This window comes from Rhinatrema bivittatum, chromosome 1 (genome assembly GCF_901001135.1).
Source record: "Rhinatrema bivittatum chromosome 1, aRhiBiv1.1, whole genome shotgun sequence".
In the NCBI taxonomy this organism is placed as follows: domain Eukaryota; kingdom Metazoa; phylum Chordata; class Amphibia; order Gymnophiona; family Rhinatrematidae; genus Rhinatrema; species Rhinatrema bivittatum.
In genome coordinates, this window is record NC_042615.1 from 222,518,328 (window position 1) to 222,544,197 (window position 25,870).

The following is a 25,870-nucleotide window of genomic DNA, read 5'->3' on the forward strand; positions in this document are numbered from 1 at the left end:
CCCATACTTTGAGACTTAGGCACCAGAACCACAGCCCTCAGCCTGAGAAGCCTTTGAAGCGTAAACTCCACTGCCTGCTTCTTTTGTGGGGAGTGGCAAGGAGACACCATGAACATGTCCTGAGGAATACTGCGAAATTCCAGCACATATCCATCTCACATCACCTCCAGAACCCACTGGTCCAATGTGATTTCAACCCACCTCTGATAAAAGAGAGAGCCGTCCCCCTATCTCCTGTTCCCAAAGATGGGTCAGCATATCTTCATTGGGAAGCTCGGGAAAATCCACCATCCGAGTCCACTCCTATCTTGGACTGTCGGGGATGGAAAGACAGATCTACCAAAAGGCTGAGTCCTCTGAAAGGTCGACCCTCTGTAAGGACGAAACCGCTTGGAACCCTGGACACAACCCCTCATACCAAAGGGGTGCTGCAATTGCTTCTTATCCTCTGGCAACCGAGGAACAAGAGGACTGGCCCCACTTATTGGCCAGTTTCTCCAAGTCACTCCCAAACAAGAGCAAGGCTTTAAAGGGCATCCTTGTAAGATTAGCTTTGGAGGCTGCATCAGCTGACCAATTTTGCAACCAGAGTTGACACCTGGCTGCTATCACTGAAGCCACTCCCCTGGCCGAGATACGAACCAAATCGCAGCCTATGTCTGCTCAAAAGATGGCAGCGGGCTCCATAACCGCTCTGGAATTCCCTCCAGAATCAACCTCCTGAGAGAGACGCAGACAAGATCCCGCCACTAGGGTGCAACAGGAAGCGATCTGTAAAGTCATAGTCACTACCTCAAAGACTTGCTTAAGGATAGCCTCAATCATCCTATCAAGCACATCCTTCAAGGCCACTCCTCCCTCCACGAGGACAGTTGACCGCTTAGAGACGGCACATAGCCGTGCATCTACTTTGAGAAGATGCAAATGCTCTCTCACAGCTGGATCCAGGGGGTACAGACATTCCAATGCCTGAACCCTTTAAAATTTGCTTCTGGGCATCCCATTCAAGATCAATCAATTCCTGAATGGTGTCCATCACAGGGAAAAAAACAAGAGGCTTTACACAAGGAAGCCAAAATGGAATTCTTATTTGGCTTCGACATGGCATCTGTACCGGCAACACCCAGTTGTTTCAAAGTCTGGGAAATCAGGGCTGGCAGTTCATCTCTATAAAAGAACTGCAAGATGGTTTGATATGGTTCCATACCTGGAGGGATTATTCTCCAGGGAATCAGGATCTGCCTCATAATCAGTGCCATCCAGGTTCCTGTCAGAAATACCCGCAGGGATCCAAGGTGAGCTCCTGTGCTTCAGCATAGGACTGGAAGAGGGAGGAGCCACCGGCTGAGGATCAGACTTGACAGGATTGGATGAAGCAGAGGACTGTGCCTGAAGAAAAGCTTTTTATCCTTGAAAAAATTCCACCCAAGAAAAAGCAGCCGGGACCAAACCCAATCTGAACTAAAGCAAGGCCCACAGAACTGCCCTCTCCTTTGGAGCAGCCAGTCAAAGGAGAACCAAGGTCTGGCGTCCCTCCAACCAAGGCCGTAACCAACTCATCATCAGACTGGCTTAGCAAAATCTGAGGAAGACAACTCTCCCAGAGCATCCAACGATGCTGACAAGTTAGAAAACAGGTCAGGCTAAGAAGCCCTAATATGACAGGCAACACAAAGAGATAGGCGCTTAAGCTTCTTCTTTACCGGCGCCCTCATGGCTGTAAACATGTGTCTAAATGGCTTGCGGCCAAAAATTTATGCACACAAAAATTAAGCGGAGAAGTAAGCATGACAAGGCACACGCCCAACTTGTGCACCAAGCCAAAGCGTTTGAAACAGTTCAAAATGTATGTGCGAAAAACGTGCCCAAAACTGAGCGCCAATGTATGCACAGAGCAGACGCACTGCGCACCCCTAAGACATGAAGAAGGCAACAAAGCATGCACAGGAGTGTGCGAAAATGCCGCACTACCACACGGGATGCAAGCAAAAATCCTAACTGCAGGGCCTAGCCATCCGGGGATGCTCAACCCGCCAGGCTGCCCAGTTCCCCAACTCAAGCAGGAACAAACAGGACGGCACACTGAGCACGGAGAACAGAGGAAGTCCTAAAACCCTCTCTGAAGTTAAAACATTTTTTTTTTTGTAAACCTTACCTGAGCTCAGTGTTTACCAAGTGAGTACAGAGATGATCTCCAGCTGCGGGGGGGGGGGGGGGGCATCTGCCTTCACCGCCACACTCTGCCTCCTGCACCCACTGTCTTTCAGCTGAACGAGCAGCTAAGTCCACGCCAGTAAGCCCTACTATCGGACCAAGGCATACCTCTGAGGAACCATGGAAATCACCTCAGGAATTCTCAACTGGGGGAGGATCCTTTTGGTATCACCACAGGAGAGCAGGGTTTTCTTTTCCAAAAGTCAAATTTCTCCTTCCAAAAAACCCTAAGCAATACCCATAGAGAGATGTACATCCATCATCTGCTGGAGACAGAGAATACCAGCAGGCTGGGGTCACTGCAGCAGTATATATACTGTGATGTCAGCTTGCTCCGTCTCTATCTGCTGGCAGGGGAGCATAATCCACTGGTCCTGAGTCCATCTGTCTACACGGTAGGAAAATGACATTTCTGAATGGGGGTAAGCTTCGCAAAGCAGCAGTTACTACCCTTAACTGAAGGCATAAGAGTACAGAACAGCAGTTGCTACTTTTAACAGAAGACACAGGGGTTTACCTGTATGAAGCAGCAGTTACCACCCAAGCAACTTGCTGGGCAGACTGAATGGAACATTTGAGTCTTTATTTGCCACCATTTACCATATTTTCTGACTTAAAAAAGGAATTTGTCACTTTTAAATATCTTAGCAGAATTCTGTATACATCCAGGCGATGAAGCTCTCTTTATGTGTCTTCTTAAAGGTCATCAGATCCACTGACTGACCCAAATGAAACAGAGATACCACCTTAGACGAGAAGGACAGAACTGTATGTCTTGTCTAACTATATGACTTGAAACACCATCCTTTGAAAACCTCAGAAATGGCTCCCTATATGACAAGGCTTGCTACTCCTAAATGTGCTTTGCTGAGCAGATTGTGACCACAACTGATTTAAGCACTAGATTCTTCACAAAGGCCCCTCTGATGGGTTTGAATGGAGCTGCACATAAAGACCAAAATACTAAATTGCAATCCCAGGAGAAAATAATCACAAGAATTGGTGACAGAGATGCTCAACTCACCATAAAAACCACGAGACATACAGATGAGCCAATAAGGAACCCTGCCTGGCCACCACCTGCATCTTGAGGGAATTCAGCACTAAACCTTTCTTTAATCTGTTATGCAAAAAGCACCAGAATCAAGGGTAGTTGTGCCTTAAAGGGGGTAACCACCTTCATAAACCACATCTCAAAGATCTTCCAAAAATTCAGATATAGTATGGAAAATAAATTCCCAGTTCTAGATGTAAATCATGGAAGAAGCTGTGTGCCACGGAGATGCGATACACTGAAAACCATGACTGGGATATAGTTATACCAAGCTATAATCTATTTAGGAAGGACAGGATAGGAAGAAAAGAAGAAATGGCACTATATATAAATAAAATTAAAATAACAGAATTGCAAGGCTTACAAGGTAAAGAAGAGGCACTGTGGGTTAATCTGGAAAAAGAGAACGGATCATTTATTTATATTGGTGTAAAATACAGATCTTCACATCGCAAACAAAAGAAATAGAGATTTAATGAAAAATAGTAACAAAATTGCTATGAAAGGGAAGGCGCTATTGCTAGGAGATTTCAATCTGCCAGATGTTGACTTTGACATCCAGACTACAATGTCATCTAGAAGCAGGGAGATCCTGGATTCTCTGCAGGGAGAACTCTTCAGACCCTACAGGGAAGTGAACTCACATGAGGGATGAGGGGGGGGGGGGGCGATACTGGACTTCGTCCCTACCAATGGGGACAGTATTTATGATGATATAGTTGACGATCATCTGGGATCCAGTGATCTCTGAATGGTAGGCTCAGAATTAGACCTCAGGTGGTAAAGGTTTATTCATAGGTGAAGGTCCTAGACTGTAGCAAAGCTAACTTTGTTAAAATGGCGGAGTATCTCAAAGAGTCATTAGCTGGATGACAAAATTTAGGAGAAGTAGAATAGCAGTAGGTAAAACTAAGAAGATATCATAAAGGCAACTAAGCTTTTTATTAAGAAAATAAACACAGGAAAGAGGAAAGACAGGCTGCTATGGTTTTCTAAAGAAGTAGTTATAAAGGTAAGGGGAAAAAAATTAACGTTTCATAAACCATAAAAATTGCAGAAAGACTAAGACGTGACAATATATGGAAAAGCTAAATTAATCTGGGAAAGTAAACAGGCATGCAAAGATGCAAATCAAAGAAAAAATAGTGAACACAGTAAAATGAGGGTCAAGAATTTTATTTTATTTTTTTTTTAGTTTATGATAGTGATAGGAGGCAGTGTAAAAGTGGCATTGAGAGTCTCAGAGGTGAAGGGGAGGGATACATAAAGATTGACAAGGAAAAAGTGAAATTGCTTAAATAATTCTGTTCAATGTTCACAGTGGAAGGGCTACACAAATACAATAAAAGTGAAATAAATATCAAATAGATTTTTCAGAAAAGTGTGTTTGAGATGTTTACGAAACTTAAAAGTAGATATAGCGACGAGGCTAATTTCCTGGTCACCAGAGAGCAGGAGTCCAAGCTATCCCACATTGTTTGTAGATCCCACAGGATGTGATGAATTGGGGATCGCTGCTGGTTTGGATATAATTTCCAGAATCTGGAGCAGACTGAAGACTTCAGTACAAGGGTCCTTGTCCCTACAGGCATTAACACCAATTGCTTTACCCAGCTTGTCCAGGAATCTGGCATATGAGAGATCTTCTGGCAGAGATGAATGCTCTGGCAGGTCAGATAAGGGGTCTGAAGGGACCCCCATAGACCCTTCTTCTGAACAGAGGTGGAGGGACACTACCCACAATCCGAATGAAGAGGACAGCGTTTGGGACAAAGCTTGGTCATCTCAGAAAGGAAAATTTGAGGCCTGTCCCAATCAGCAGAGAAGGAAGGCCTGCTTGATAGAGGCTGAATGCTCTCTACCACTGAGATTTTCTGATGGAAATTCCAGAAGCGTAGAAGCACCACCCCCCACACACTTTGAGAGAACAAATTTGACATCCTAGATAGGAGAGGCTGAAGGGTGCTCTCCTTGTCACTGGCCATCAACGAGGTAACGAAATTCTTCACCATTTCAGCAATGTAGTCCATAGACTGCTGTGTCCTTTGGCCCACTGTTGGAGGAGGAGAGACATCCTCTTTTGAGAAGCACATACTGGATACCAAGAAGAGACTCTCTCCTGTGCTAAGGGTCACATGGAAACCAGAGGCACAATAGAGTAGATAGGACCTGGAATCTTCAAATGTAGTGGGAGGGACCCTAGCAGAGTGCTTCCAACAGGTAACATTAAAGGACCCCTGAAAAGCCTGGGATTCAGAAAAAGGTGAAATGGAACCAGGGGAACATGGAGGAGAGCAGCTGTGAAGTGTCTTCTCTAGGGCCATCCAGAACATGAGTCACATCCTGCATCATCATCGACTGCGCTCCCCTCCTACACCAACTGCATCAATGATGCCGGAGACTGGTGCATCGATGGGATAAGGTGCTTCAGCAGCACTGGTGAGAGCAACACTGGTTCCAAATAAGTTGATTGGCACTTCAACAGCGATGAGGCACAAGTTAGGGGAAATAGTTCGAGAATGCGATGAGTTCATCTGCCCCTGCATTCAATGCTTCCACTTCTTGCTTGACCCCTGAACTGTGGCAGAACTTCGGTTTGGAACAGAGTTGGGTGAGCCTTGCCCAAGGAGTTCTTGCCTGACATGACAGAGAAGGATCCTGAAGAGGCCCCACTCAGAGGAAGAACGGTTCCGCCTCTTTTCCAACTTGCAGAGCTCCATCATCTTCCAATCCCAGTTCCACTGGGATCTAGGTAACATCCGACTGCAGACATAGCAATTAGCTGAGTTGCATTCAGGTACCAGGCACTTGTGGCATATATCACAGCTGTCACTATATGGACATCTTGCGGCTACACAGAATCCTTGAAGCTACTGGTTGTAGCTTTCTTGAAGACAGACATATGATTACTTTCTTCCCTTTTTTTTTGTTTTTTTTTTGTTTTGGCACTGAAAAGTGCTGTTTAGTGGCTGCTGAGGCAGCGAGACAACTCAAAAAACAAATTACAAGTGAGAAGACACCAAATAGCAGAAATATTTTAAGATTAAGTTATAAAGAGAGCCTACATATAGTATCTGTTAAGAGCTCAGAATGGAGAAAATCCACCTTATCTATTTTCAACTCATGAGAGGACTTCCCCACCCATGGTGAGGATTTACTCCTAATTCCAGAAGCTCTTATGGAGAAGCATTCACTGATGCAGGGGACCCTTGGGTGGCTCCACTATGTGGGATAAATTCCTCCATCCTGGTCAGGAAAGGTTCCAAATTTCCTTCTCTTGGTTCCAGGGCTTCAGAAGACAAATTCTTCACTAGTTCCAACAGCTGGGCCCCCATGGGCTGAAGGACCCCTGTGCTAAAGTTGGAGGAGAGACAACCTCTTCAGAAATCAAGATCTCAATAGAATGAAGCATGGTTTGACCATCCTTTGTCACTATTTCCTTATACCTTTTACAATACAGTTTCACTCTGATTTCTGTCAAGTTATGAAAAGAGGACACAGATCCTGACCACTTGTGTACAGTGTTAATTCCTGCTCTATCAAAGCTAAATACTGATGGCCTAACAACTGCTGCCTCTGACTGGAATGAAATTCTTTTACAATCAGTTGATAAACTTGCTTTTATGCACCCGCTAAACCAGCGACAAGCTCCCAGCTATACCAATGTTCTAAAAGAAACCAGATGTGTTACATAGAGCCAAATGATGCTAGCATACAGCACATTTTCCCACTAACAGCTCGATACAGTATCGTCCGGTCGAAGATTGCCCGTCTGTAACGTGCTCGGAGCGCACAATACAGACGAGTAAGGCCATCCAGCGATACAGTCTCCAGTTTCACGCGTCCTTAGCGCTTTGTAAAATAGACACATAACCCTTTCCGCACCCAGCATGTAAATGAACGAAAAAGCTGTATAATGAAGGAATTAGCTATTCCCCTCCGATACTGTAACGGGCGCTGATACTATCTCCTCAGTAACCCGCTGTTTTGCCGCGGCCTTAACGTGCTACTTTACCGCCTCCCCCTAGAAGGAGTTAGGACTGTGAGTCTAGTAACAAATCCATCGACACCGCTTAAGATACTCAAACACAATAAAACAATAAGCCTGGCACCCTCCTTGATGTAGTACGTCCCGGATGCCCCCCCCTCCCCAGCGCGCCCGCCACTACCCCTTTCATCAGCTGCATCCACCCATTATGCCCCTCACGGGCATGTCCCGCTTCACAGAGCGCTCCCACTCAAATCCATTCATGGGTATATACCCTTTCGCCCCCCTCACAGCGCCATGCTACCACTGCGACCCGGCAGTCCCGTGAGGCCTACAAAAAAAAAAAAAATCCCCGGCTCCCGCGCTGGCCCGCAGACTCTAACCCCCTCCTCCCGATCGGGCGGGTAGGCGGCGGCGAAAAGCAAAAAAAAACCAAAATCAATTTTTTTTTTCAAAAAGCGACATCACACAATGCATAAAATAATTTCTCCAGTCTTAAAGCGACAATTTTGTTTTTTTCCAAAAGCGACTTACTTTTGGGATCTGTCAAGATTCCAAAAGTAAGTCGCAAAAGTAACTTACTTTTCTGAAGCCATCAGGAACACGATCTTAGCTCCTCCGGACGAAGACGAAGATGGCCGCCTGCACGGGGAAAGCGTGCAATTGGCAGCTGAAGACGTGACGTCACGACGTTTGGCGTCACGAGATGTGACGTCACGTCTTCAGCGGCCAACTGCACGCTTTCCCCCGTGCAGGCGGCCATCTTCGTCTTGAGCTACGATCGTGATGGCTTCAGAAAAGTAAGTTACTTTTGCGACTTACTTGACAGATCCCAAAAGAAAGTCGCTTTAAGGCTGGAGAAATTATTTTATGCATTGTGTGATGTCGCTTTTTGAAAAAAAAAAATTGCTTTGGTTTTCGCCGCCGCCTACCCGCCCGATCGGGAGGAGGGGGGGTAGAGTCGGCGGGCGCGGGAGCCGGGGATTTTTTTTTTTTTTGTAGGCCTCACGGGACTGCCGGGTCGCAGTGGATGCAGCTGATGAAAGGGGGTAGTGGCGGGCGCGCTGGGGAGGGGGGGGCATCCGGGACGTACTACATCAAGGAGGGTGCCAGGCTTATCGAACCGCTGCTATTGCCTCTGCTCGCAGGGCCTCACGGGACTGCCGGGTCGCAGTGGATGCAGCTGATGAAAGGGGTAGTGGCGGGCGCGCTGGGGAGGGGGGGCATCCGGGACGTACTACATCAAGGAGGGTGCCAGGCTTACCGAACCGCTGCTATTGCCTCTGCTCGCAGGTCTATTTCGCCGGCTTGCTGCACGCTTTCGCTTTGCTCGGCTCGGCTCTGCTTTTTCTCCTCTCCCGACTTTTCGTGTTTTTTACACTTCCTGGTGCCTGTCATTCCAAATGACATTTGAAATGACAGGTACCAGCGCACCCAGTTACTGTATAGGCGCTGTATTAAGCGCCTATACAGTAAAATGGGTTACGCGGGCATAACCTTTCCCTAACGCTTTAAAGCCGCGGCATGCATTTGCATGCAATTAGAAGAGAGTATCGGGGAGTTAGTGAAGAGAACTGTGCGTGCGGGGAGGAAGGGTGCGCCTGACACTGCCGCACTGTTTTTACCGCGGCCTTACTGTATCGACCTGTAAGCTAGCAAAGGGGAATGGAACAGCTTCCCCATGAGGAAAGGCCAAAGAAATTAGGGATGTTCAGCTTGGAGAAAAGACAGAGGAGGGGGATATGCTAGAGCAGTGATTTTCAACCAGTGTGCCACGGTACACTAGTGTGCCGCGACACATGGTCGGGTGTGCCGCGGGGAAAGTTCCCCAAACTATAGTGCCCCCTGTGCAGGGCCGGCGGAAGCACTAGGCAAACTAGGCGGTCGCCTAGGCTAGGGCGCCAGCTTCCCGGGGGCGGCACTGCCCCGGTAAAATTAAGAGAGCCGCGCTTTCAAGCATGTGAGTCCTTTGCTGTCAGCCCGGGCGGAACGCGGCAGGACAGCTGGAGTCAGCGGCACTGGGCGTGCTCTCTTCTTCCCGCCCCCCCCCCCCCCCCGCGGTCCGGAAGAGGAAGTGGAGAGCATCGGGTGCCTGCGCGGGAAGAAGAGACCACGCTAGTGTGGTCTCTTCTTCTGCGCAGGCACCCGATGCTCTCCACTTCCTCTTCCGGGGGGGGAGGAGAAGAGAGCACGCCGGGCACGACTGGAGTCAGCCGGGGTGCCTGCGCGGGAGTCATCGGGTGCCTGCGCGGGAGTCTTCCCGCGCAGGCACCCGATGCTCTCCACTTCCTCTTCCGGGCCGCGGGAAGAAGAGAGCACGCCGGTGCCTGCGCGGGAAGAAGAGGCCACGCTAGTGTCCGACGGGAAGAAGACTGCAGCGCGGCTCGGAGGAAAATGGAGTTTCAACCGCGGCCGATGGGACTCCGCCTCCGCGAGGGCTGAAATGAAGAGGTTAGCGTTGGGAGGAGGCTGCTGCTGCTGCTAGTTCCCGGGGTGGGGGAGAGAGATAGTGAATGAACGAGCAAGCATGTGTGTTTGAGATCCTGTGTGTGTGAGTGAGAGATTGCATGTATGTGAATGATTGAGAGCCTGTGTATGTGAAAGAGAGTATGTCTGTGATTGAGAGCCTGCCTGTGAGAGAGAGAGCATGAATGTAAGTTTACCATTGGGAACCTGTATGTGTAAGTTTGTGTGAAAGAGTATGTGTGTATGATTGAGATCCTTTGTGTGTGAGAGAAATCATGTGTATGTATGATTAAGAGCCTGTGTGTATAAGTAAGAGAGAGATCTTGTGTGTCTGTGTCTGATTGACAGCTGGTTTAGGTGATGGAGCATGTGAGTATGTGATTGAGAGCCTGTGTGTAATGAGAGAAAGAGAGGACATGTTTGTAAGCATGTGAATGAGAGTCTGTGTGTGAGAGAAAAAGACAGCATGTATTTATGTGATTGAAAGCCTGTGTGTGTGTGTGTGTGTGTAAGCGTGAAAAGATAGACAGCATGTGTGTAAATGTGTAATTAAGAGCCTATATGAGAGAGAAAAAACATGTATATATGTGAGTACTGAGAGCATGTGTGTATAGGTGTGTCATTGAGAGCCAGTGTGAGAGAGAGCGCTGGTATGTGACTGAGAGAGGAGAAAGTTCCAAGCAAACCACCCCACCTCCTGCTAATTCAGAACAATCTCAGGACACCTGGATATCAAATGTTCCCAGGTATGCAGAGCAAAAAAAATTTTGTATCCTTATTATTTTTCATTACTGGGTCTTTGTGTCTGCTATTTTTAAATATTTTGTTGGTATCTGGAAATGTTTTATATGAGTTTTTAATTATGGATATTCCACTCATCAGCTGTTTCGAAATATGTTCTTTTTGTTAGTACAGTTTTACTGCTGATGATTTATATTTCTTGATTTGTTTATAAGGATGGTGATGTTTCTTTTTTCCTTTGTTACACTGCATACAGAGACTCTGGCTTGTTGCAGTTTCCAATTCAGTTTTTTCTGCATGCTTCTTGTTATGCGTTTTGGTCTCTTTATTCTATGTTAGGTGAGGGACAGCACGTGATTCAGGTGAGGTTTTCTGCTGGCGTGTTTGTTTCTGTGTAGGACTCTATAGCAGCCTGACTTGGTCCGTTTTCCTAATAGGAGATGTATTGGTGTCTTAAGGCCTGGTGTAATATTTTCAGGACTTATGTACTTTAAAAAGTGTGATCTTACATAAAATGCACACATTTACTTGTATTTAGTTTTCAACCACATATCTATGTGAGCTGGGCTTCTCAAGCTTGACTGCCATAAAAACTAAAAACAGGGAGAGACTGAGAACTGTTGAGGAAGAGCTTCGTGGGTGTCTTTCCACCATTCCTGCCAGGATATCCCTTTGTGTTCATCGAAACAGGCCCCAGGTTTCACACTGAATGAGTATAGATACATTTAGAATCTTATATTTTTAAACATATGTATAATATGTACTGTTTAGTGTCATTTTGTGCCATTTTGGTTGGTGGTGTGCCCCGGGATTTTTTAAGTGTAAAAAGTGTGCCGCGGCTCAAAAAAGGTTGAAAATCACTGTGCTAGAGATCTATAAAATCATGAGTGGAACAAAACGGGTAAATATAAATCGGGTATTTACTCTTTCATAAAATACAAAAACTAAGGGACACTCCATGAAGTTAGTAAGTAGCACATTTAAAATAACTCAACACAATTAAACTCTAGAATTCATTGCTGGAAGAAGTGGTAAAGGCAGTTAGCATAGCTGGGTTTAAAAAAAAAAAAAAGGTTTGGACAATGTCCTGGAGGAGAAGTACATAAACCATTAACTAGATAGACTTGGGAAAGACACTACTTATCTCTGGGTGTAAGCAGCATGGGATCTACCTAATGTTTGGGATCCTGCCAGGTACTTGTGACATGGATTGGCCACTGCTGGAAACAGCATACTGGACTTGATGGACCTTCTGTCTAACCCAGTACAGAAATTCTTATAAATTATAAGTCACTCGTGGAGAAATACCAAAAGTTGACTAATGAGGCCAAGAAACAGTATTATGCCTCTCGTTTCCAGCAAGCTGTGAACAGTTCACATTAGCTCTTCCAAACAGAGGAGAATCTCACCAGATTATTGTATTAACTGTTTGAGTTAATCCTGCTGTAACAAATTTGCCTTTTATTTTGCAGGAAAAAAAAAATCTGTAGAAACTTCATTGTTACCACTAATGGTAATGCTGTCAAAGCTGTCAATGCCAAAGATGTTGAGATAAAATGGGATAGTTCTACTTAAGTGTCTGAAGTCATTCAGGTCACTGAGGTAATTAATTCATCATCAAGTCCTTTAATCCTTGTCCCAATATGCTTTTAAAGGCCCACAGAGTTGACATTTCTTATGTACTATTATCAATTAGTCGCTTGAGTGTTTTTTGCCCCCAACTTAGAAGCAGGCCTCAGTTCGGCCATTGTTTAAAAAATCCTCTTTAGATCCTGCAGTTTTGGCAAAACTATCGTTCTATTTCTTCCCTATCCTTCCTAACAAAAGTAATTGAATTAGTAGTATTAAAACTAGACAACTTTATTAAAGAACATTCTATTCTTGACCAATTTCAATGTGGTTTCTGAAAGAATTTTAATATGGAAACCTTATTTTGTCTAGTATAGATACCTTTAGACATGGGTTTAATAGTGGTAAGCATTTTGTTCTCTTCAAGCTCTATTTACCTGCGGCTTTTGATTCTATAAAGCATCAAATTTTGATTTGCTGCTTCCATGAATGTGGAATTTCAAGTACTGTAATAAATTAGTTACAGATATTAATAGCTCACTTTATTTTGGCAGTCATGTGTATCTTAGTAGCTTTCTGGAAGAATCTCACAATTTCAAGTTTACACCTTGTGGATCAGCATTTAAGAACAGTTTATTTTATAGAAAAGCTGACAGCGACTAAGAAGAATACTTGTCTAGATTTGAAAACATATGGCTTCTATACAAACAGTGGAGTGAAGCCCAGGGGTGATATGCCATGTGCAAAGTATTTTACTGCATTTTCATTTCACTATTATCAGGTCATTTATCTTTCTTCCTTTATCTTATGGAAGTTTATCTTTAGGAATTTTATGTATCTTCCTCTGTATTGCAGAAAAAAGTGTTGGTTCAGGTGGGAGGGTATGGGCAGGGGGCTGGGATTGGTTGCACATTACTGAGCTGATGTTATTTGTATTTGTAAATTTTAATAAACATTAAATTGAAGAAGAAAAAAAAAAGTCTTCAAGCTTACCTAAAAGTGCATTGAGTAGCCAAGTATAAAAATACTGAGTTCTTCTGGAGTGTTGGCAGATGCTTACTGCAGACCCCGCTGCTGTTCGACGAATGGTAGGAGAGCTGGATTTTAGATTTGTTACAAAAGCCTTCAGTAAACCTACAATGTAAAAAACTCTATTTAAAAAACCACACAAACCATAATAATATAACATAGTAATGTAGTAGATGACAGGAAAAGATCAATTGGACCATGAAGCCTGCCCAGTTATTCCATCCCACACCGCTTAGCTACTTGTAGGAAGTCACGCCTTACCCAAGTCAGTTTTTGTTTTCTTTTTCATTGTTTCTCTATAATCCTGGGTAGAGAAGCATACAAGTCCCATACTTAATCCAACACCCAGTCCTTCCTGAATTCTTACCACCAAGCTTTGTAATTACTGAACAGTTACCAACACTATTAAGGCTGTTCCTAAAGCATCCAATTAACTAAATCCCCATGGTCTTGAAGAACAATAACTGGCCAGCACCATGATCCAGATGGTTTCTGGGGAGTTGTATTCTGCTGGTACTAACCTAGCTGCCTGGAGAATGCAGTATTGCTACATCACACTGCCTTCCATCCTTCTTTTGTTTTGTCTTTATCACCTCTCCCCTTGCTTCTTCTCTTGAGAGCAAAGGGTGATTATTTGCAATATGACCATCTTCCAATCTTGTTCCTACCGCTATCACAGAATATCAGAACCATTTGGCTTTTCAATCTACCCAATTTCATTCTTGGCACAATGCCATATACCACAGTTAATATCTGTCTTTCACTTCATCACTTCTCAGATTATCCCATGTTTTCTAATATTGTGTTACCACTTTTGTCTCCACCACCTCCACTGAGAGCCCATCCCATGCAGCCACCCTTTTCTATAAAGAAATAGATGTTTCTGATGTTGCCCATGAGTCTACCATTCTTTCCCCTGGGCTGATTTATACCTTTGAGTATCTAAAAGTTTCTGCACCTTCTATTGGATACATATACTTAGTCCTTAAGTTTCATCTTGTATGACTATGTGCAGATTCTGCACCATTTTGATAGGTTTGAGATGATCTAGAGAAAGACTCTTTAAATCCTGTGGTTCAGCATCTAGAATTGAAAAATACCTCCACAAGCTCTCACCAACGACCTGCACAAAGGTATCTTTTTTTTTTTTGCTAGTTATGTCTCATACACTGCAGCATCCCTCTTGCCACTGCCTTATCATACTGTTTCACTACTTGAGATCATCAGACCAATCACTGGAAATCTATTTTGGTTGGTGCATGTCAATTTCGCAGCCCCCAAGAGTGAGGTCTTCCAGTTTTTTTGCAAGAGTCACACGTATGATTTTTACTAGCCAGTGAGAGGTTATATGCGGGCACGCAGTGCAAAGGGTTCCTGGCTCTCAGAGAATGAATCTGATCTCTGGAGGTTAGAGTGGCAGACCTGGAGGAGCAGAGGCAGACAGAGGTATATAGAGGAGAACTTCAGGGACAAAGCAGCCAAGTCCCAATTCCAGACTGGCAGCCCTGGTGCTTGCTGCCTTGGAGGAGGAAGGCCTCCTGGTCGGAGAGCATCACCCTGGTGTAGCAGAAAGTGATTCTGTAACAAGGACCTGCTCTCCTGGTGATGCATTGTCCTCTTGAACAGAGGATGAATCTCCCAGAGCTACTGCCCAGGGGGGAAAGGTAGATCGGCCATCATAGTTGGTGAATTAATTAGGAATATAGAATAGCTGGGTGGCTGATGGATATGAGGCTCACCTAGTAACTTGCCTTCCATGCGAAGATGGTAGAGCTCACGTGTCACCTACAAAGGATTTTAGACAGTGTGGAGGAGGAGCCAGCTGTCATGGTACATATGGGCACCAATGATATACGAAATGTGGGAGGGAGGTTCTGGAGGCCAAACATAGGCTTTTAGGTAGAAAGATGAAATCCAGAACTTTCAGGGCAGCTTTCTCTGAAATGCTCCTTGTTCCATGCACAGGTCACCAGAGGCAGGAAGAGCTCCAGAGTCACAGTGCATCGATAAGATAATAATGCAAGGAAGAGGGATTCAGTTTCGTAAGGAAATGGGCAACCTTTCAGGGAAGGGGGGAGTCTTTTCTGAAGGGATGAACTCCACCTTAACAAGGATGGAACCAGCCTGCTGGCGCTAACCCTTAAAAAGGAAATAGAGCGGCTTTTAAACTAAAACAAGGGGGAAAGCAGACAGTCAGTGGTGTATACTTCGGAGGGAGGTATCTTTGAAGGATATTAATGAAACAGGAGAGTTAAGGCATTCCAACAAAGAAGTTCCAATAAAAGCAAAAATAGTCCATGTGCCTATAAGTAAAGAATCACCTAAGCTAAAAGATACTTACAGTACCTGAATGTAAACAGATGTTATAAATAACTAAATAAATTCCAAATTATCTGTCAATTGAATAACAAGTTAATACACACTTTAAAAACTCTGTATGCTAATGCCAGAAGTCTAAGACGTAAGATGGGAGAGTTAGAGTGTATAGCAGTGAATGATGAGACAGCCTTAACTGGCATCTCAGAGACCTGGTGGAAGGAGGACAACCAATGGGACAGTGCTATACCACGGGGCAATTATATCGCAAAGATAAGGAGGATCAACTTGGTGGGGGGGGTGGCGCTTTATGCCTGGGATGGCATACAGTCTAATATAGTGATGGCTAACCTATGACACGCGTGTCAGAGGTGACACGCCGAGCCGTTTTGGCTGACACGCGCAGCGTTTCGAGGACTATCAGGAATTTTTTTTTTTTTTTTTATCGGCTGCGCCGAGCCTTTTCTTTTTCAGCTGCGCCGAGCCTTTAAATGTGTTTTTTAGTTTCCCCCTACCCTCCACCAATGCCCCCAGGCGCAGGGAGGCTCATGCGTCGCAGCGATGAGGCTCAAGACAACGCGCTGATGCTCCTCCTTCCTGCCTGTGCGGCCCCGGAAGTAAACGTTGCGGAGCCGCGTGGGCAGGAAGGAGGAAGCGAATCAGCGCGTGCAGAAGAGGAGGAGCCCGCCGCGGGTCGCTGCGAATCCCAAGTCGCAGCGGCCCAAGAAGAGGAAGAGGCCCGGTAGCAGGGCTGCCGCGGCCCGAGAAGATCAGGGCCGCTGCAGAGCCCATCCTGCGGCGACCCGCGAAGAGGAGGCCCAGAGGTGAGAGAGAGGCTGAGGGCCCGTAGAGTGCGTGTATGAGGTGAGTTGAGAGAGAGGACCTGAATGTTTGCAGAGACAGCATGTGAGAGCCTGTGTGTGTGTGTGTGTGTGTGTGTGTGGTGTGTGTGAGAGAGAGAGAGAGCATGTGCCAGTGAGAGCCTGTGTATATGAATGATTGTATGAGAGAGAGCATGTGCCAGTGAGAGCCTGTGTATATGAATGATTGTATGAGAGAGAGCATGTGCCAGTGCGAGCCTGTGTATATGAATGATTGTATGAGAGAGCATGTGCCAGTGAGAGCCTGTGTGTATGAATGATTGTATGAGAGAGAGCAGGTGCCAGTGAGAGCCTGTGTATATGAATGATTGTATGAGAGAGCATGTGCCAGTGAGAGCCTGTGTATATGAATGATTGTATGAGAGAGCATGTGCCAGTGAGAGCCTGTGTGTATGAATGATTGTATGAGAGAGAGCATGTGCCAGTGAGAACCTGTGTGTATGAATGATTGTATGAGAGAGAGCATGTGCCAGTGAGAGCCTGTGTGTATGAATGATTGTATGAGAGAGAGCATGTGCCAGTGAGAGCCTGTGTGTATGAATGATTGTATGAGAGAGAGCATGTGCCAGTGAGAGCCTGTGTGTATGAATGATTGTATGAGAGAGAGCATGTGCCAGTGAGAGCCTGTGTGTGTGAGAAAGAGAAATGCATGTGAGAATGAGACCTGACTGTGTGTTGAGGGAAGAAGATGGAGAAAAAAGAAACAGAAAAAAAGACAATATAAAAGGAATTGGCAAAAAAATAAGAAAGGGAAGGTGAAAAAAAAGCCTGTAACCAACCAATTAGAAAACTAAGATCAGACAGCAAAGGCAAAAAAAAAAAAAAATGTACTTTTTAGTGATTGGCACATGTACTCTTTGGGAATGTGCAAGAATAGCACTTTCTCAACGGATCTCACAATGTACGAGATCAGCATGGAGAAAGTGGAAGCCCACGGGGCTGCACAGAGGAGGCAGCAGAATGGACTTCAGTGTCAGTAGCAGCAATCGGCACCTCCGCAATAGCCACGCGGCATCAGTGACAGTGGCAGCAGAGGAATGAGAGAGGTTCTGAGGTTGCTGGCAAAAGAAAGAGAAGGGGGGTCTACCTTTAGTGTGTGAATGTGTATGAATGGGACTCTGCCTGGGGGTGTGTGTGTGTGAATGCATGGGTGCCTGCCTGGGGGTCTGTGTGTGTGAGAATGAATGTGTGCATGCCTGGGAGATGGGGAGGGAGTGTTGTGAACATGAATGGGAGCCAATAAAAGAAACCGACTGACAGATGAAGTTTGTAACGCTTGCTTGGACTTGAAGTGTACGAAATACCAACCTTCAATTGAAGATTTAGCCAATGAAATTCAGCAACATAAAAGTCACTAAGCAGGTAAGGTAAAGAATTATTTGTTTTTGCTTTATTAATAAATACAGTATATATATTAAAATTATAACTTTGTTGATTAGAGCTACAAATCACAAAATTATGGATTTTTCTAGAAGTGACACACCACCCGAGTTATGCTCGGTTTTTTTATGAATTTTGACACACTGAGCTCAAAAGGTTGGCCATCACTGGTCTAATAGGATAATGATCCTGCAACAGAAAAATGCACAGTAGAATCTGTATGGGTAGAAATTACATCTGTGTTAGGAAAGAGTTTAGCAATACAAGTATACTAACGGTCACATGGCCAAAATGATAAGACTGATGATAATTAGGGAAGCTAAACAATTTGGCAGTGCAATAATAATGGAAGACCTCAATTACCCCAATACTGACTGGGTAAATATAACATCAGGACATGCTAGAGAATTAAGCTCCTGGATGGAATAAATAACTGCTTCATGGAGCAACTGCATCAGGAACCGGACGAGAGGAGGGAACTATTTTATATCTAATTCTTAGTGGAACACTGGATTTGGGTGAGAGAGGTAATGGTAGTAGGGCCATTTGGCAACAGTGATCATAACATGATCAAATTTAAATTAATAATTAGAAGACAGACAATAAGTTAATCTACAGCCCTAGCACTAAACTTTCAAAAGGGAAACTTGGATAAAATGAGGAAAATAGAAAAAAATGAAAGGTGCAGCTACAAAGGTTAAGAGTGTACAACAGTAAATTATTAAAAATATCTTAGAAGTGTAATCCAGATGTATTCCATGCATTAATAAAGGTGGAAGGAAGGCTAAACGATTGCCGGCATGGTTGAAAGACAAGGTGAAAGACTATTTTAGCCAAAAGAACTTCCTTCAAAAATTGGAAGAAGAATCCATCTGAAGAAAATAGGAAAAATATAAGCATCGGCAGGTTAAATGTAAAACATTCATAAGACAGGCTAAGAGAGAATTTGAAGAGGAGTTGGCAAGTAGAAGCAAAAACTCATAATAAAACTTTAAAAAATATATCCGAAGCAGGAAGCCTGCTAGGGAATTGGTTGGATAGATAGATGATCGAAGGGTTAAATGGGCAGTTAGGGAAGATGAGGCCATTGCAGAAACACTAAATGAATTCTTTGCTTCGGTGTTTACTAATGAGGATGTTGGGGAGATACCGGTTCCAGAGACTGTTGAGGTGGAGGAGGGTATTTTCCTCGGGCAGAAGGACTTCCAACCTCCTGACCTAGAAGGTCTCCTGGATGAGGAGGGTGGGTCCTGGTGCCAGTGGAGAATTGCTGGACCACTGCATGGTGGTCCCAAATCTGGGCCACAGTGTCCTTCACTTATCTCCAAAGATATTTTCTCCTAGGCAAGGCTTGTCTGCAAGTGGTTTCTGCACCTGCAGTTGAAGGTCCGAGACCCGCAGCCAGGCAAGTCTATGAGCACCGATCTCCGCTGCAGAGATTCTTGATGCTGTTTCAAAATCATCAATAGTCAACCGGACACCATTTTCCCACACTCCAAGCCTTTGTGCACCAGCAACTGGAGCATATCCTACTGCTGTTAAGGCAGCTGCTCAGCTACCTCCTGCACCTGCTTCAGAATGTCCTGCATATACTGGCCCATATAGAGCTGGTAGGCCGCTATGCAGGCAATAAGCATAGCTCCTTCAAATACCTTCTTCCCAGGAGCATCCATGGCCTTCTGATCCTTCCCCAGGGGCACCAAGGAATGGGTCTGAAGGCACCTGGCCTTCTTGAGCACGGATTTGACGACCACAGATTAGTGTGGCAGCTGACGCTTGTCAAAGAGAGAGCATTTTGGATGAGATAAACCACATCTGCCTTCCTGTTTATGGGAGGCATTGAGAGGGAGTATTCTCACATCCTCATCAGCAGCTCCACACTGATCTCATGTATGGGGACTGCCACAATTTCCCTGAGAGGCTCCACGTACTGGAGAATATCCAGCATCTTGTGCCAGGTATCCTCCTCAGACTAACTGAAAGGTGATTTCCGCCATCAACCTAACAAACCCTGCAAAGGAGAGGTCTTTCAGTGGAGAATTCCTTCGATCAACTGGAAGAAATGGGTCCAAGGGGAGACCCTCTGATGCCTCGGTGTCTGAAGCATCCAAGTCATGACACCTGGGAGATGACAAGGGGCATCATTATCACTGTCATCGACAGGCGATGGGCTCCATGGCCCTCAACCAGCAGTATGGAAACCGATGAAACCAGCCAATGTGGCCCAGGCCCCGAGGCTGCCTCCATCTCTGGGGGAGCTTCCTATTTCAGGGAATCAGGGATGACCACCGTGACTGGCCAGTGGTGCCTTTGATGCCACCCCGGGCATCAGCACAGGCCACGTCGGTAGCACACAATGAGCACATGTAGAGATTTTAGCAGGGGCTCGAAGTAGGTCAGTGCTGGCCCCGGTATCCCAACACCAAGACTCCGCACTGCTCGCTCCATGGCCACCTGCACACGCTTCTCAAGCTCCTACTTGAACATTGCTGATAACAAGACTGACTGTGAGCTAGGAGAGGAGGCCACATCCTCTTCAGACCCGAGAGGAGGATTGATGGTGGACATCTGGGCCAATGGAAGCCTTGGCGAACCCCTAGGCATCATAGAAAACTCGATGTCCTCCCTATTGGGTCACTTCGAGAACATCATAGCATTTGCTGGTGCATCCCCATGCCTGGTATCATGCATCAACAGGCACCGATGCCAATGCTTCTTTAGCTTCCCTCAATGCTTGGATCAGTCTCTCTCCAGTACCGAGGCCAATTGCGATGAACTCAATGTCTTCAATCTAGAGTATTTAGGCGAATACCTGTCTCTGGCGCTCCCATCAGCCTTCAACGCCAACAGAACCAAAGGCCCCATCGATGTTGAGGGCTCAGTGGCCATCTATGTGGCTCAGAGATCCTTTGGCATCGAGGGCATCCACATCAACATCAATAACTCGAACTTGCCCAATCCGAAGAGTCGCTCCATCTTTTTGAGTCAGGCCCAATGCCCTTTTGGAGTCATCTGGGAGCATCTGATGCAACCCTGGGAGTCATGTGATGCCCCTAGGCAGAGGACACATCTACATGGGGATCTGTGATAGATATGATCTCGTATACTTGGGGCATTGCTTAAATCTTGTAGGGGACATGGCATTGTGAAATAAAAGGAACACAATCAAAGTCGATGACTGTGGCAGTCAGTCAATGGCCAGCAGGCATCAACCACACTGCCACCCGGGGGAATGACAACAAAAAGAAATTTACCCAAACCACCAAAAAACCTAAGACAATAAAGGGAAGACACCAAAGGGACCCTTTAACACGAGGTCAGAAACATGAAAAATTGCAAACTTTAGAAAAAGAAGAGGTTACTGTAACCACAAAAACTAAAGTGAGATATGAAGCTCCAAGGCAAAGAAGAGAGTGAAGGGGCCCCACGTAGATGCACGGTATAATGGCATGCTGAGCATACTCAGAGAGGCTCAGTCAAAATCCTAGAAACTTTGACATAGGTTTTCTGTGCTGGGCTCCATCGAATGATGTCACCCATGTGTGAGGACTGCCATCCTGCTTGTCCTCTGAGAATCATAGATTAATGCAGTGGCGTAGCCAGAATTGATTTTTTTGGTGGGCACAAGGTTAACATGGGTTGGCTGTAGGCATGCATGTCTGAGACCTACTAGTTGCTTTCTTATTGATAAATAATGCCATATACTGCACCCTAGAATGGCTTAAGTAATTTGCAACAGCCATTATGTGTCATGTATGAAACTTTAAAATAATTTACTTCAATTATTTCAAGTATAGAAAACAATCAGATGCAATCATGTAATAAAACAAAAATTAATGTATTATTTTATGAACCATCTTTGCAGAAACCCAGAAATCTTCATAAATATAAATACAATAAAATATAATTAATCATCAGAACAGGTGCAGCGCAGAGCTAGGGCAATTCACATTACAGCCAACATGAAAAAAAAAAATTCAAATTCTGGTGTCATCTCAGCAAAAAATAACCCTCCACTGCTATTTTGTAAAGTAACACAAACTCTTGCAAAGAAAGAAGCATCTAGAACCTTGACATACAATCACAGCATTGACTCTCAAGATTCAAACAGCAACCTTATGAAAAAGCAGCAATGCAAATACTACACCAGGCCCTAGAACATTAATACATCACCTACTGGAATAACAGAACAAGCTGGACTACTACTACAGAGAAACTATATGCTAGAAATACTGCATTTCTGTCACACACAGGCAAAACTGAGACCGACCCTTACCTAATATAGAAATAAGAGACTATAAATTAGAAACAGAAACATGCAGATAAAGCCAAAATACAAAGCCTGTATTTTTTTTAATCAGTTGGTCCTGGTCTCTTTTTTCCCATTTTTTCCCCTTGTCGCTCTTTCCTAATTCCTTTTCAGTGTCTTTCTTCTACTACTGTCTTCTTCCCTTCCATACACACACACACTTTCTGTCACAGACACCCTCACACACTCAGGCTCTCACTCTCATATGCTCTCCCCTCACCCCAAGCTCACATTCTCTGCAGACATACATACAAGCTCTCACTTTCTCACCCCTCCCCAGGCTTATATTCTTATGCACACACAGACACACATTTAAGGTCCAATTCTCACCCACACATTTCAAGCACCCATTCTCACCCACAAATTCAAGCACCCATTCTCACCCACACACATTCAAGACTCCATTCTCACTCCCATACACACCCAGGCTCCGATTTTCACCCACACACACACACACCAAGGCTCCCATTCTCATCCACACATACACATTCAAGCCTGTGCACAGCTTCCACTTCCTCCCCCCAAAGCAGGAAGATCAGCTGGCCTCTCCTGCTGCCACCGGCCTCCTGCTATCTTCAGGCCGTTCGGCCGACCGATCTTCCTGCTGGGGGGGGGGGGGAGCAGAAGCTGTTCATGGCGCTTCCGCTCTCCTCCCCCCCCCCCCCCCAACAGGAAGATCGGTCGGCCGAATGGCCTGAAGATAGCAGGAGGCCGGTGGCAGCAGGAGAGGCCAGCTGATCTTCCTGCTTTGGGGGGAGGAAGTGGAAGTGGAAGCTGTGCGCGGCGCTTCCGCTCCCCCCCCCAAACAGGAAGATTGGTCAGCCATATGGCTGCAAGACTGCTTCCCCATGTGTGCTGTGATGGCGCACCAGGCCTGGGTCCTCCTCTTCACTGTCGCAGGGATGGGATCCCACGACAGCCTTGCAGTTCCGGTGCCAGTTGGGTGGGCCTGGGTCTAAATTGGGTTGGCAGTTGCCCACCCAGGCCCACCCGTGGCTACGCCACTGGATTAATGTCAATGCTCAGCTGTAGTCAGAGCAAATTCACATTATCTTACTAACATTCTATTAGTTGTGACAATCCATGAATCCCCCCTTTCTTCTTGTATGCTCAGTACTCCCAGATCTTGCAAGATGTCTGTAACCTCAACAGACTTGAGAATCCAAGAGATTATACAAATCTGTAAGGTTTTGTTGTACAAACAGCAAAGCAGTAGTATCTAAGCACTGCACTCAAAGCTACCTGCACTGATTAGCTACATTTATGAGAAGCATAAGTAGATCAGAAATAGCCTTCACTTCATCATTCCATAATGCAGCAGGTCTATGTCAAAGATGACCTGATTCTAGAAACAGAGCCCCATTAAAAGAGAATCTGGGGTTTTTAAACTATTTCAAGGGGGAAAAGGAGGCACCAAATAAGGAGAAATAAAAGAGAAAGATGTTGAATTCTGCAATCTATTCAGAGATACTGCACTGAAGATTTTTAATAGCCATATAGGCCCTGACACAGCCAAGACCACAAAAGTCCCATTTCAGATGTCTCAAAAGCTCATGTACTACAGTATCTTTTGTTGGTCCTTTAAAAGGTATCACAACCTATAAAGACTGCTGAAGTGCTATCTAACAGATAAAATACAGGTAAGGAATTAAGCTGCTAGTATGGTATGTCATCAACTTTGCTTTCGTAACAGTCACTTTGTCCTGCTGAATATCATGGCAATAAGACATGCAATTTTCACAAAAAAAAAACCACTCAAAAGGGCAATATTCAGAGGGCCGGTGAGCAAAACAATTACACAGAAAATAATCGGATGAGTGTTTTGCTGGATATAACCAGTTAAAATTAATCAACTAACATTATTGGGGTAACTTTAGGGCAGGTATTTTTTCTAACAGACTTCACCTGATTAACTTTAGCCACATAGTTGCCAAAATTTAACCATGCCCCAAAACACCTCTATCACCACCTCTTTCTTCCCTGGGCTAAACATTTAGCTGGTCAAAAAGAGGAGACACTCAAATCTTGAGTAAATCAAAAAGTTGCCCAGATAAACCCTCTGAATATGGATCTCTTATTTCTAAGAATTTGAATCCAGTTTTATTGATATTATAGATAAAAGGTTAAAAAAAAAATTACTCATGAAGGAGGACTGATGTTTACAGTGTTCATGACTATGAGATGCTGGAAAATGTGTTACAATAAACGTTTAAATGCTTACACCAGTACCTTAATTTCATTGTCATTAGCAAAATTGCCAAAAGCAGTCATGATTTTTGGAACTGCAGCAGCCAGGGTCTCTTGTACAGATTCTTCATGTCGTTTACATATTCGGGTCAGGCAGGGTAACAGATTCACAAGGTACGGTCTGGTAACAAACAACAACATAATTACTCTCTGGTAAATAAAACTAATAAAACTAATTTACAAGCTATCCAGTGAGGCAAACATACCCAAAAGTTTCACTTATTGTAGCATAATAGTGCATTATGAGAAAAAAGAGAGATAAAAGCATTATTTATTGATTCAAATATACTGTATTTTTCACTCCATAAGACGCACTTTTCCCCCCCCCCAAAAGTGGGGGGAAAATGTATGTGCGTCTTATGGAGCGAATATTAAAAAAAAAAAAAAAAACCCTAAAAACCTAACAAACCCCCCCACACACATACACACACACTCCGCCAAGACCTGCCAAAAGTCCCTGGTGGTCCAGGAGCGGTCCGAGAGCGATCTCCTGGGCTTGGGCTTTCGGCTTCCAGTAATCAAAATGGCGCCCACGGCCCTTTGCCTTTACTATGTCACAGGGGCTACCGCTGCCATTGGTCAGCCCCAGTGACATAGTAAGGGCAAAGGGCCGTGGGCGCCATTTTGATTACTGGAAGCCGACAGCCCAAGCCCAGGACATCGCTCCCGGACCCCCGCTGGATCACCAGGGACTTTTGGCAGGTCTTGGGGGGGGGGGGCAGGAGGGTGGGGGGGTTGTAGTAAATTAAGTTGGCAGGTCTTGGGGGGGGTGTTAAAGGGTTGGTATGGTTTTTTGTTGTTTTTTTTTGGGAGGGGGTTCCCAGAGAAAGATAAACGTTTTCTGATCTGGGGAGTGGACTGAAATGGCCCTCCCTAGACCCGAAAACAAAATGGGGAGGAAAAAAAATTTTATGCACTCCCCTAATTTGCTCCATAAGACGCACAGATGCCCGGGGACAGAGCCAGTTTAGCACAAATTTTTTTATTTTTTTATTTTTTTTAATTTTCCCCCTCTGAATCCTAGGTGCGTCTTATGGAGCGAAAAATACAGTAAGTATCCTCACAGTAATCCCCTGTCATTAGTTTGCATTCACTTGTAAATTAAATAACCAAAGTTATCTTTCTGATGTGATTAACTTCCTAAACTGTTCATCTAAAAAGTATTTTGTTTTGTTTTTTTAGCAAAAGCTAAATAATGCTACAGCTATAATTCCTTTTGTCACTGAATTGCACTTGCATTCTGTACAGAAGCTGGGAACTTCGAGAGCACACAAACATTATAAAAATGACACAAGGTTTCTCTGCATGCAAGGAGCTTCAAGACACATTTCAGTTCAGGGCACATTTCAGTTCAGGGCACATTTCAGTTCAGCAAACTTGAAAAATAATCAAAGCAGGTAAAAAAAGAATCTGAAAAAAATATAAATCAAGGTCTGGGATAAGAAGATATTGCTGCCTCTTTAGAAGTTGCACATGCAATTAGAAAGCAGAGTTGCTTATTTGTAACAGGTGATCTCCCAGGACAGCAGGATGTTAGTCCTCACAGATGGGTGACATCAGATGGAGCCAGGCACGGAATACTTTTGTACACTGAGCATGCCCAACATGCCACTAACCCCGTATCAAAGCATAAAAAGACTAGCGAAAAATAAAATAAATGCAGACAAACCCAACTA

General features: G+C 44.8%; 1 protein-coding gene across 1 annotated transcript in view; it reads right to left on the reverse strand.

Annotated features, from left to right (window-relative positions):
- HTT (huntingtin) overlaps window positions 1–25,870 on the reverse strand; it is a 797,032-nt gene that overhangs the window by 685,831 nt on the left and 85,331 nt on the right. Inside the window, exons 6-7 of the mRNA XM_029606726.1 lie at window positions 24,175–24,315; window positions 13,026–13,165 (exon numbers count right to left, since the gene is read on the reverse strand). Coding sequence (XP_029462586.1) covers window positions 13,026–13,165; window positions 24,175–24,315 — 281 coding nt within the window. The remainder of the gene's footprint in view (window positions 1–13,025; window positions 13,166–24,174; window positions 24,316–25,870) is intronic.